The 12,840-nt window shown below is 47.1% G+C and overlaps 1 protein-coding gene across 1 annotated transcript in view; it reads right to left on the bottom strand.

Annotated features, from left to right (window-relative positions):
* The window catches only part of ADGRE1 (adhesion G protein-coupled receptor E1), a gene marked incomplete at its 5' end in the record, with an annotated part of 46,488 nt that overhangs the window by 26,206 nt on the left and 7,442 nt on the right, over nucleotides 1–12,840 (bottom strand). Inside the window, 7 exons of the mRNA XM_081135452.1 lie at nucleotides 737–820; nucleotides 3,561–3,649; nucleotides 4,705–4,851; nucleotides 4,936–5,076; nucleotides 7,817–7,966; nucleotides 10,126–10,272; nucleotides 12,612–12,731. Of these exons, the coding sequence (XP_080991578.1) occupies nucleotides 737–820; nucleotides 3,561–3,649; nucleotides 4,705–4,851; nucleotides 4,936–5,076; nucleotides 7,817–7,966; nucleotides 10,126–10,272; nucleotides 12,612–12,731 (878 nt within the window). The remainder of the gene's footprint in view (nucleotides 1–736; nucleotides 821–3,560; nucleotides 3,650–4,704; nucleotides 4,852–4,935; nucleotides 5,077–7,816; nucleotides 7,967–10,125; nucleotides 10,273–12,611; nucleotides 12,732–12,840) is intronic.

Here is a 12,840-nt window from a genome sequence, read left to right as displayed (position 1 = left end):
CATGAAAAGGAATGAGGCACTGCCACTCATTGCAATGTGGATGGACCTTGAACACATGATGCTCAGTGAGAGGAGCCAGACAAAAAAGGCCTCAGAGTGTGTGATTCCGTTTACATGAAATGTCCAGAACAGGCAAATCCACAGAGACAGAAAGTAGATTAGTGGTTGCTGGGTTGGGGGATGAAGGGAGATGCTTATGCAGTTTCCTTTTGGGGTGGTAAGAATATTCTGGAACTATAGTGGTGATGGCTGCTCAACATTGTGAATGTACTAAATGTCACTAATGGTTACCAAAAAAAGGGCATGGGACTATTAATAAACACAGCATTGACAGCTCTCAAAGGCATTGTGCTGAGTGTGCTGAGTGAAAAAAGCCAGACACAAAGGACCACATACTGTGTGATTCCATTTATATGTTTTAAAAAGATAAAGCTATGACAGAACAGATCAGGGATTTATAGGGGCTGGTGGTGGACAGAGTATGTGACTATAAAGGGGAAGCCCAAGGGAACTGTTCTGTATTCTGATTGTGGTGGTAGTTATACCAATCTGCTCCGGTAGTGATAAAACTTGTCCAGAAAGGGGCAATTTTACTGTATGTTAACTTTTAAAACCTTATAACTTTGATAAATTAAATGTTAACTCACAACTCAATTATAAAGAGGGCTTTCTGCACCCAAAGTGTCCCCTGGGATGTTTAAAACATGAAATACAATCACAAAGACGTCGTCATTACCTTCATAGAAACAACAGTGGTGTTGTTTGCACAGGCCCCGTCCAGAACGCTGAAGGTGGCATTCAGTAGTGCGCAAAAGGAAACCTGCGCCCGGAAGAAAGCGCATTCATGAGCATTGACCTATTCCTCCCCAAGCATTCAGGTACCAACTGGGCCACCAAGCCCACCGTATGGGGTGGCCCTTAGTCCCGGAGGCGTCATGAGTCTGTAGAGTTCTCAGGGAAATAAAAACTCACCATATGATCAAAATTGAAACCACAGCACTTCTCTCTTCCACGAATAAAACATCGAAACAACATAAAAGCAAAACTATATAGGAGGATAGAAAGATGGGGAAGTGTGTGAAAAAAATCAGTGTCTAAATTGAATTCTACTCATCCATGAAAAGGAGGGAAGCGCGGACACTCGCTATAACATGGATGAACCTTGAAACCATGATGCTCAGTGAGAGAGGCAGACACAAGGCCATACAGCGCGTGAGTCCCCTGATGTGAGGTGTCCGGAACAGACACGCCCATGGAGATAGAAAGTCCATTAGTATCTGCCAGGGCTGGGGAAGGAATGGCAGTGACTGAATAGGCACAGGGTTTCTCTTGGGGGTGACGAGAATGTTTTGGAGCTGGAAGTGGTGGTTGCGCATCACTGTGAATGTACTAAATGCCCCTCAGTGGTTGTGAGAATTTCCCAGAGCCCAGAGACCGAAGAAAGAGGCTGGCAGGTTCCCAAAGGGCCTGGCCTCTCAGGGGGCCCTTACCCTGCACTTGGAGACAAAATTCCCCCAGGAATGTTTTTCCTTGAATATCCATTCCCAAAGTATTTTCCTGGATTGGGGAAATGAACACTAAACAAGGGGAAGGCACCCTGCTTGGACGGGAGCCAGATGATTTTTTCCTACTAGCAGGAAATATAGCTTTGTGGGCCCCTCAAACACCTGGGCATAGATAGTCTGTCTCATTCCTACTTCTGGCAACAAATAGTGAGGCTCCTCAATGGACTTCCAGGGATTAGCTTGTCCTGGTAGGCCTCCCTCATTCCACCAGGCCTCCCACATCCATTATCCAGTCCATTAAAGAATGATCTCCCTGGGCCTGGCCCTATAAAATATGCCTTAGTGCTGGGTGACTGGTGATATTTGTTCATTTTTTTCCCTTGAGGTCGGGAGAGAGATCCCATCAGCTTGTGTCCCAAAGCCTTGCCATCCAAAGTTGAAAGGCTTTCTTGTGCCTTTTGTTGAAATTTAGCCACAATATCTAGCAATTCAACCAGGGAGTATTCTCTGATTATTCAAGTTTCTTGTACAGGGTCCTTCGTTACCACAGTGGGCCAGACAGTGCTCAGCAAGCAAGGCACCAGCCCTGCCAGCGTTTGCAGGGGTCCCCGTGCGCACACAGTGACCACAAGCATCCAACATAGGGGCCCCCCTTCCCCACATGGAGGCCAACGGCTAACCCAGGATGGCCCCAGGAAGCCTCTTTCCCTTTCCCCTTTCCCCGGTCTCCTGGCTGGCTCGCCATTTCTTGGGAAAGTTTCCTGGGGGCAAGAGGCTGACAACTCCAGAATGACATCAAGAGTTCACCAGGGGAAGTTATGGACAGAAGCAGCGCCCGGGGGCGGCAGCGGGCCGGCAGATACCAGCCCCGAAAGGGGATGGAGTCTGATTGATACATCGGCCTCCAAGAACACGGTGGCTCCGAGCCAGCAGCACGTCCTGGTTAAGTACCATTTACTCCAAAGCAGAAAACAGCTTAATGGGCCCTCTCATCTATGCAAGAACATTCCTTTCAGGTGAAATGGGCCCACCTCACCAGGGGTGAATTGGTGTCAGCTTGCTTCATTAGACAGCAACTGTCAAAATTTTAAGTACCGGGAATCACTTTGCCTAACAATTGTACGCTTTAAAATGGTTTAAATGGTGAGTCTTTTATGTGTGTTTTATCACAATATAAAAAACAACAGTGGTCCAAAGTGCATGAGAATTCCTAAGCTAATTTCCAAGCTCAGATTTAAGATAGTGACCTCAGTTCCTATCGAGTCTCATGAAGACTGGACTCACTACAATGACTTTACTTGAGAACCAGGACATCCACATTCCTCTTTGGCTGCCCTGGGGGCTGTGTCACATCCATCCTATGTCACACACATGCAGTCCCAACACTTTCACTGGTAGTGAGACTCCAACATCTTTTCTTCTTTTAGTAAAAGAATCTCCAAGTTTTAAGTAAGCAAATGGCCTCCCTTCTAGGCTTTCCTTTTGGCTGTGTGACCATGTGACTACTTTCTGGCGAATAAGAGATAAGCAGAAGCGATACTGTGTCATAGTCTTAAAGAAAAGGGCAGTGCTTTTCAATTCCCCTTCTCCCACGCCCACCAGCTGGAATGCAGATGTGATGGCAGGGGCTGCAGCAGCCATCTTGGGCCACAACGAGGGAGTCTTGTGTCAATGATGGCAGAGCATTATGGAGCCATCATATCAGCTCTCAGCAGCCTACACTCAGACTGTTACAAAGAGAGAAATAAACTGCTGTCTGTTTTAGGGCACTGCTCATTTTACCTTTGTTAAAGATGCAAACAATATCCTATTTAATTGGCTTCCAGGAAAACTTAAGTTGGTTGGGCATCATCCTGTGTACCTAAAGGTTGCCTGTTCAATTCCTGTTCAGGGCACATGCCCCAGTTGCAGGCTCAATGCCCGGTGGGCATGTAGGAGGCGGCGAATTGGTGTTTTGCTTTCACACTGATGTTTGTTTCTCTCTCTCTTTCCCTTCCTCTCTTTCTAAAAATCAATAAAAAAATCTTTAAAAAAAATACTTTCAAAAATACTTACATCTTCAGGCTCCACTGCTGCTCCCACTTGGCATAGTAGGACATGTTTATTGTTGGGCATCACGTCTTCTTTACACTTGAAGGGTACTCCTAGGAAGAAAACAAAAGCAACCCAATCAAAATCAAACTTAACCAAAGCAAGATATGACTAAGCAAGTCCAATTGCCTCACACCCTGCTTAAATCCATCTATTGCCATATTATACAACAGTGGAAATAAACGTACTATACCCTACAGCAACAGGGACTCTAAGATGTTTTATAAAGCTCCAAAGCAAACAAAACTAACCAAGGTATTGCTTAGGAATACATACAAGGGGAGAAATATTTTTTAAGTAGGGTAATTATGAACACAAAGTTCAAAGTGGTTCCCTCTGGGACAGAGACAGGGATATGGAATGGGGGAGAAGCAAGGCCATCAATTATATTCTACTTCTTATGTTGGCAAGGGCCTCAGAGAGATTCATTTTATTACTGTACTTCATTGCTTCCATGTAAGTTATCTATATTTTTAACGTCTCAAATAATCCATAATTTAAATTTTGTAAACATCTTATTGTTTCTCATTGTTCTTGGCAAAAAAAGACTCAAAAATTCTTTGAATGTCTCACAATATCCTGCAGAATCTGACCTTTGCCCACCTTCTCAGATGCAGGTAATGCCATTTCCCTCTGCCCTTTCTCTGTGTTAGCCTCAGGCCCTTTGCATGTGATCTCCATGCTTCATCTGGATAATTCCTACTCTTGCTTCAAGCTTCAGCTTAAATGGTATTTGCCAGCAGCATATTAAATATCCCATTAGTCACTCCAAGGTGTTCTAAGATTTTTAAATGGTCACATTCATCGTGGTCATTAAATAATTACATATGTGCTCTCTACTTTCTTCCCTAGACTATAAGCAAGTATCATGTCCATCATCTCCAGGACTGAGTTCTCAGTACTTAGTGCAGGGGTCGGTTTGATTCATTAACTAATTAAAAGATGCTCCAAAAATAATGTATTGAATGAGTGAATTAATGAATGAGTAAGTCAATGAATGAATAAAGAGGGAACATGGGTATGAGGTGGAAGTAAGAAAAGGATCCAGCGGGTGGGCAGAGTGAGCAAGACACAGATTGCATTGCCAAGACACACAGGAGATCATTACGTTTGCAGCTGAAGTTGCCATATTTCCAGGAGCCTTCAGGCTTGGGACGAAAGCCCTCAATGCAGCCGCAGCTGTAGGAGCCCAGGGCATTGGTGCAGGCAGAATTGGGGCCACATGGTGATGGATCTTGAACACACTCATCAACATCTGCAAAGAGCCCGAGAATATCAAACAACCAAAGGAACAAGGAGATATTTCTTCCCAGGGATGTCCAGACAACGCTCCACTCACCTCTACATTCCACCTCTTGCCCTGTGAAGTTCAGCCGTCCGTTGCTTGGCACAAAGCCAGGGTGACAGGTGCAAAAGTAGGTCCCAAGGGTATTGGTGCATGTGGCGTTGAAAGGGCACATATCCGGGCACTCATCAATATCTGTGTAGTAGAGATCGGGCGTGGAGCAGAGTTGGCCAACAGGCCAACAAAAGCCATGCTTCCCATTCTGAGGCATAGAATTGTCACTTAAATAACAGCAGCCCAGCCAGAGACTGCATTGCCCAGAACCCTCCACTTCTGGGTTTCTTTTGACATCCTTTCTGTAAATGACGACCTGTTGGCTAATGTGTAACTTCAGATAAACAGCCTGCTTGCTAAAGAATTCTAGGAACTGCCCTGGCCGGTTTTGCTCAGCTGTTAGAGCTTCGGCCGCAGACTTGAAGGGTCCCAGGTTCGATGCCAGCCAAGGGCAGGTACCTTGAAGGCAGGCTTGATCCCCGGCCCTGTTCGTGGGGGAGGCAACTCGTTGATGTGTCTCTCTCACATCTCCCCCCCCCCCCACGCACTGTCCACTCTCTCTGAAAAAGCAATGGAAAAAATAGCCTTGGGGGAGGATTACCAAAAAAAATAATAATAAATTCTAGGAACTAGCTTTAAAAGAATCAGACTCCACCCTCCAGGTCTTCCAGCTCCGGGAGATTAGCCGACCTTCAACCAGTTATTGGAACAGACCGTGGTCCTCTCAATGGGGAACTCTCAGCCCCCTCCTTTCGATTCCTTTGTTCTGTTTTTCTTTCTTCCTCCTTACAAAAAACCCTGCCTGCGTCCAATTGTTAGGATGGTCTTTTCCACATCAGTCCAACATCTTCTCAGGCTGCCAGTTCTTGAATAAACCTACTTTCCTTTCACCCACCCTTGTCTCTTAATTATCGGCTTTTGAGTGGCAGGCAGCTGAACCTGGGTTCGGTATCAGTGTGACTAGTCTTCATTTATAGAACGTGAAAGGGTATGACATTTGTCATTTCTGGGCCCATGTGGCCAAGAAGTGGATGTGCCTTCTCTCTCTTGCCTCCCACTGGCTGGGACCAGGGATTCCAGGGTCCTAAAGGATAGAAGAACCAAGAGATGCAAGGAGGCTGGATCCCTATTATTACCTGTGGAGGGAGGCTGCCCATCGGCCAGGTAGATCCATATTGGATTGCTGAGTGTAAAAAATTTCTATTATGTTAAACTAATGGTTCTCAGCTGGGGCAATTTGCCTCCTCCAGGGAACACTGGGCAATGTCTGGAGACACTTTTACTGTTAAGACTCGGGGAAGAGGTGCTACTGGGATCTAGTAGGTAGAGGCCAAAGACACTGCCAAACATCCTACAGGACAACAAAGAACTATTGAGCCCAAAACGTCAGTAGTGCAAAGGTTGAGAAACCCTAGCCTAACAAATAAAGTGCTATCAGGTCACTATGGCAACACAGGGTTTCCTCTTCCCCTGAGGATTTCTGAGCCACAAAAGATGTGCGGAATTGAATGCTCTAGAAAAGTAATTAGGAGGGAGGTAATGACATTTCTGTGTCAACTCATAAACAGGGGGCATCACTAGTCACCGAAGCAGGTATATGTACATTGCATTGGGCATTACCATGGAGAGCTGGGGCAAGAAGTCCTTGTGATGTGAATGTAGACTAATTTGGAGTCATCAAAGGACATGAAAATGGCCCACAGTTGGAAGACATGGGGAAGTGGTTGTACTCTTGGTGTCATAGAAACATGTCTAGCCGGGCTGGTGGCTCAGTGGTTGAGCATTGACCTGATTCCCAGTCAGGGCACATGGCGGGGTTGCAGGCTCCATCCCCAGTAGGAGGAGTGCAAGAGGCAGCTGATAGATGTCTCTCTCTTTCTCTCTCTCACTGATGTTTCTACTTGTCTATCCCTCTTCTTCTCTCTCTAAAGTCAATAAAAAACTTTTTTTTAAAAAAGAGAAAACATCTCTAACCAAGAAGTGAGCTCCCCATTTCCAGACATATTTAAGCATCGACTAGGCAAGCTCTTGTCAGAAATAGCAGAGATGGAATTTATGTTTTGTGTATGAAGCTGGACTAGTACATGATTTTCAAAATTTTTTGGCCAGGAAAACCTTTGTTCATGTGAAGTGAAACCTGAGTAGGTAAGACAAATGAAAGAGGTGATAGTGTGACCGAAAGGGGGATGGAAGTCCATGGCTTTGCTTTCTTGCCCTTGACTGAGATTCTGAGTAGATTCCCAGGAGCCATTAGAGCTGTATTACTCTCTTTAAGGTCCGTTTCAATTTTCTCTCTGTATTGTTCCACTTCTAACAACGTCAACAGCTAGTGTAGATCAATAAGAAGAAATAGACCATGGGGTTGAGGAATATAAAATGTGTTCTGCAGTGTAGTAGATACTCTGAGGACGGCCTTTATCAACCCCTCTACTTTCTGTACGCACATGCTCCCCCAGCGAGATGGGGAGTTTATTTCTCCTTCCTCTGAATCTAGGCTGGCCCTGTGACTGTGACCAATAGAATATGGTAGAAGACTGCCAAGCCCAGGCCTTATGAGGACTAGCATTTCTGCTTTCTGCCCCTTTCAACATTCCTTCTTGGAGACCAGCTGCCATGCCATGAGGAAGCCTAAGCAGCCATGTGGAAAGGCCCATGATGAAAATCAGGGGGCCCAACTAAGCCCCAGCCAGAGACCAGCACCAACTACCAGCCACGTAAATAAGGCCATTTCAGAACTGCCAGCCATCCTGGTGCCCCAGAAAACCCATGTGGTCAACCTGTAAAATCATGAGCAAGGACAAAGAGTTGTTATTATATGCCACTGCATTTCAGAGTCATCTGACATCCACTGAGAAGTCCTCCTCATGGCTGGGGTAATTACCTGTACATTTGAAAGCCTCTGGTTGCTTGGGGTTCCAAAACTCAGGTGAACTGAACCCAGGCAGGCAGGAGCAACTGTATCCTCCTGGGATGTTGGTGCAGAGAGTACTGGGACCACAAAGAGTCGAGTTTCTGGAACATTCATCCACATCTAAGCAGAAAATTGGTCTAGGTCATAAGGATGAAGGATGCTGAGGCCGTAACAGCAGTACACAGCCCACCAGGGACAGAAGCCAAGGGGGGCTTCCCTGGCCCCCGTCTCACCTTCTTACACACACTTTCATCGCTATGGAAGGGAAGCATTGAGAGGCATGTCTATGGCCCACCCAAATCTCCTGAAGAGGCTCCCCACAGCTCAGGGTAAGACCCAAACTACTCACCAGAACCTACGAGACCCTGAGAGCCTGCTCCCAGCCAAGTTCACCTCCCTCATCTTCTGCTTCCAACCCCTGCATCACTCGTGATCCAGATTCGTTGACTATCTGTAGGTTCGTGAAGGCTCTTCTCTCTCACCTGTGTTCCCTCAGCCTCAAACTCATTCACTCCCTTCTTTCCCTGGTGAATGTCATTCCCTCTCCACTATATTATTAATAATAATAACAACTTAGATGTATCAGAATGGAGGCCTGGAGGACGTGGACATGTTGGGTTCAAAGCCTGGCTCCGACCCTCATAAACTGTGTGTTACTGGGTGCTATGAACTTAATTATGCCCCCCCATTCACATGTTGAAGCGCTAACCCTCAATGGTATAGTATTTGGGCATGACCCTATGGAACATAATTAGGTTTAGATGAGGTCACGGGGGTGGGGCCTTCATGATGGGGTTAGTGCTCTTATAAGAAGGGGGAGAGACACAAGAGTTCTTTCTCTCTCTGTCATGTGAGGATGCAGCAAGAAGGCAGTCATCTGCAAGCCAGGAAGAGGGTCCTCACCAGAACCTGGTCACACCAGGACCCTGATTTAGACATCCAGCCTCCAGAGAAGTAATGTCTGTTGTTTAAGCCCCTACCCTGCAGTATTTTGTTGGTAGCCTGAACTGACCAATGCTCTGGACAAGAGAATTTATCTGTGTGTCTCAATTTCTGTCAGATGGGGATACTAACAGAACCCATTCCAGAAGGCTATTTAGGGGATTCAATAAGGTGATATCTGTAAAACACTCAGAACAGAATCCAGGGCATAGCATGGACTACGTAAGGATCTGTTAACTAAAATAAAAAATTAACTGCTAACATGTTGAGCTTTCCTTGTGGCAGGCACTGAGGTAGATCCTTTACTTTACATGCATTAGCTCAACAAATGCTCAGAGCAGTCCTATGAGGTGAACGTTAATGTTATTTCCATTTTTCAGAGAAGGAAACTGAGGCTCCAAAATTGTGCAGCGTCACATAGCTTGTGAAAGGTACAACAGGGATTTAAATGCAGGCTCTGTCTGGCTCTGAAATTTTTAGATGACAGCTTCCTGGGATGTCTTGAGTCTCAGAGTCTGGAAATACAGTGATAGAATCGCCCACCCTGAGGTGCCAGAGTTTGCAGCCTGATTTGGAGGCAGAATGACATGGTGGTTGGGAGCATGGGTGTGAAGACACACGTAGGCATGGTTCAGATGCTGACCCTCCTACCTCCTGTCTATTTGACCCTGGGAGAGTAACTCCACCACAGTGGAGGCTCTGTTTCCTCATCTCAGAAATGAGTATAAAATATCACCAATAGTACCAGGTTGCTGGGGAGGGTGGAAGTGGTCACACATGGAAGAACTTAGTGCCTTAGCTGAGATCCTGCCTCCAGGTCTTTGTACCTGCTGGTCCCTCCTCCTGGAACACGCTTCCTCGGATACCCAGTATCTCACTCCCTCAGTTCCTTCAGATCTTTCTCAAATATCAACTTCTCGGTGTGGCCCTTGCTCTACTAAAATTAGAAGCCCACTCCAGCACTCTCGATCTGCCTTTCCTGCCTTATTTGTCTTCATCTCCTTTAACTATCCCAGACACACAACACATTCATGCACTTATTTTCTTTGTGATCTGTCTCCCTCCATGCTAGGTGACAAATTACAGAGCAGCTATTTTTGCCTGTGTTTTCACCACTGTATCCACAATCCCTAGAATAGTGCGTCACGTAAAGCAGGTGCCCCAGAAGTATTTGTTGAATGAGTGCATGAATGAAAGAATAAATGAATGATTATTGGCTTCAGCTTTGCAGATGAGGGCTTTGAACTCGGCTGAGATCCACCCCACTTTCTGCCCCACCACTGCTATCTTTGCAAACTGGCTTGGTCCTGAGACCCCCAACAGACCTCTTCACCTACCTTCACACGTCTCTCCTAGGCCACGGAAATTCATGTTTCCACTGCTGGATTCAAATCCTGGGTTGCAGACACAAGAGTAGCTTCCAAGACTGTTGTGGCAGGTCGCATGCTCTGGGCAAGCTCTGGGATCGGCGCATTCATCCACCTCTGGTGAGTGGAAATGAAAACCTGGGTCAAGACAGGTGAGGACAGGAGACTGCAAGCAGGAGATCCCCTCTACGTGTTCCTAATTGGTGACACACAGTGCTGCTGCTCCCCAATACCCATGCTCCCCTCTTCTTCCTATCCTACCTTGCATGAGGTGTGCCCAGGGAGAATAAATTTTGGCCAACAGTGTGTAAGCAAAAGGGTGGCAAATAGTTTCAAAACATCATGGATCATAGATTACAGAGGTGTTCATGGTCTTTCACTCCTCCCTGTACCCACACCCTGGGATATGGACTGTGCAGTGCCACACAGCTCTGCCACTCCTCTCTTTAAGATGTGGAGCTGTGTCCCCACCTCCTGAATCGAGCTGGCCCTGTGACTTGCGTTGGCAAATAGAATGCAGCGAAAGTGATATGGTGCCAGTTCCAAACTTAGGCCTCTAGAGGGTTGTCTGCTTCTGCTCATTTTCGGGGCTTCTGCCATATGAACAAACCCTGGACTGGCCTAACGAAGAATAAAAGACAAAGTGGAAGAGAGACGGATGCCCCAGACACGTGGGCAGCCTAACCGAGATGGGCAAAGCTGACTCCCGAACGACCCCAGGTGAGACCCGAAGGGCTGGCCCGCAAAGCCCGACCTCAACTGCCCGGACGTGGGATCAAGAGTCAAGTAAATGGTGGTTGCTTTTAGCCACTGGCTTTCAGGGCGACCTGTTAGTCAACAAAATAGCAAACTGCTACACATGGACTGACTCCAAATTCCTCTGGCTCCAAGGCAAGGGGGTACATGAGCTTTGATGGCACCAAGCAGTCACCGTCCCCACATGAACGTGGGAACATGGGCTGCACCAGCCTCGGGAGCATGAGGCCGTCTCTCAGTGAGAATATTCCGACTGCAAAGCGGAGGGTGGGTTCAAAGAGGCAGGACTGGAGAAGGGAAGAGACTGCCTCGGCCATTGTGATGCTTGGACCAAAGATGGGGAAAAACGGGGAGATTCAAGACCATTTACCAGGTCGATTCCCCAAGACGTGATGGCTGATTTAATATGGAAGGAGAGGGAGGATCAGGGGTTAACTCTCAGGTCTTAACTCAAATGCTTTTTTGGAGAAAGTTCTGAAGTTTGGGTCTCCCTGGGACAGAGTGTCTCTACCTTAGCACTACTGACAGGTGGGATGGGATCATTTTTTTTGAATCCTCACCTGAGGATATTTTTTCCATTGCTCTTCAGAGAGAGTGGAAGGGACAGAAAGAAGAGGGAGAGGGAGAGAGAAACATCGATGTGAGAGAGAAGCATCGATTGGTTGCCACCTGCACCCTGACTAGGGCCGGAGATCGAGCCTGCAACCGAAGTACATGCCCTTGGCTGGGATCAAACCCAGGACCCTTCAGCCCTCGGGCTGACACTCTATCCACTGAGCCAAACCGTTTTTGTATAGATGTGTATGTGAATAAAAACAACTCCATTTCTGTGTCCGGATCTCATTTCATTTTAAGTTTCATGCTGTAAATAACTTCACTGTCCTTAGCATGCATATCAAGCCTTCTAGTTGATGATTATCTGTGTCCCTTAAAATGTAGCCATAAATATTTGTGTTAGTAATGGCCAGAATGCCATGACAACCAAGATAAACATCAAACTGACCCTCTGTCACAAGACCACCAGGAGCTATGGCACCTGGCGCTACTGGACTCCATTCTTTGTCTTATCAATCACTAGTACCCGAGTTATACTATAAAAAGCACGGTAACAGGGGTCTGGCAGTGGACAATAATCTGCACAGACGGCTGGGCTCTCTGTTCTGCTCTGACCCGATCTTCCCGTAAGTGACCTATAATAAATTCTGTTCCACAGAGTGGCCCCCTTCGTTCTACAGTCCGAAGCTAACTTCTCGCTACGGTGGCCAGTGCCTTTGCCCATCACCAGATGATTTTTGACTGTGGGAGGCTGTCCTGCGCATCGTAACGTGTTTAGCAGCATCTCTTGCCTCTACCCACTAGACAACAGTAGCACACCCAACCCCACCACCACCACCAGTTGTGACAATCAAAAATGTGTCCGGGCGTGGCCAGTGTCCTCTGGGAGAAAGGCCGCTCTAGGGACAGAGCCCCCTGTACTCCCAAGTACTTCCTGACCCCACTGCTTAACTCGTAGTAAGATCTAAACAGGGGTTCAAATCCCAGCCCTTCCCCTTTAATAGCTGTGTGCCCCTGAGCAAGCGACTTCACCTCTCTTAGCCTCAATTTTCTCATTCTTAAAATGAGGCTCTTCACCCCTGTTGGAAAGGATCATCAGAGAGGTGAATGAAGTAGGCAAATGAAGCAGAGCAGGCCTTCCGTACCTTCACAGAGGGAGTTGTTGGAGATGAAGCCATCTCGGCAGTGGCAGCTATAGCTTCCCAAATGGTTGGTGCACTCAGCATGGTCCGGGCAGGCCCCGCCGTCCAGGCACTCGTCCACGTCTGCGGAGCAGCGGAGGGGAGTGAGCAGGTGACAGGCCGCTGTCTGAGGTCCGCCACACATGTGCCCAACTCGGTAGCTACCCACCAAAGGCCCACGCGGAGCCCGGGA

The sequence above is a fragment of the Miniopterus schreibersii genome, assembly GCF_964146895.1.
Source record: "Miniopterus schreibersii genome assembly, chromosome: 4".
NCBI classification, from domain to species: Eukaryota; Metazoa; Chordata; class Mammalia; order Chiroptera; family Miniopteridae; genus Miniopterus; species Miniopterus schreibersii.
Note: the sequence above shows the minus strand (reverse complement) of the source record. Positions and strands in the feature narration are given on the sequence as shown.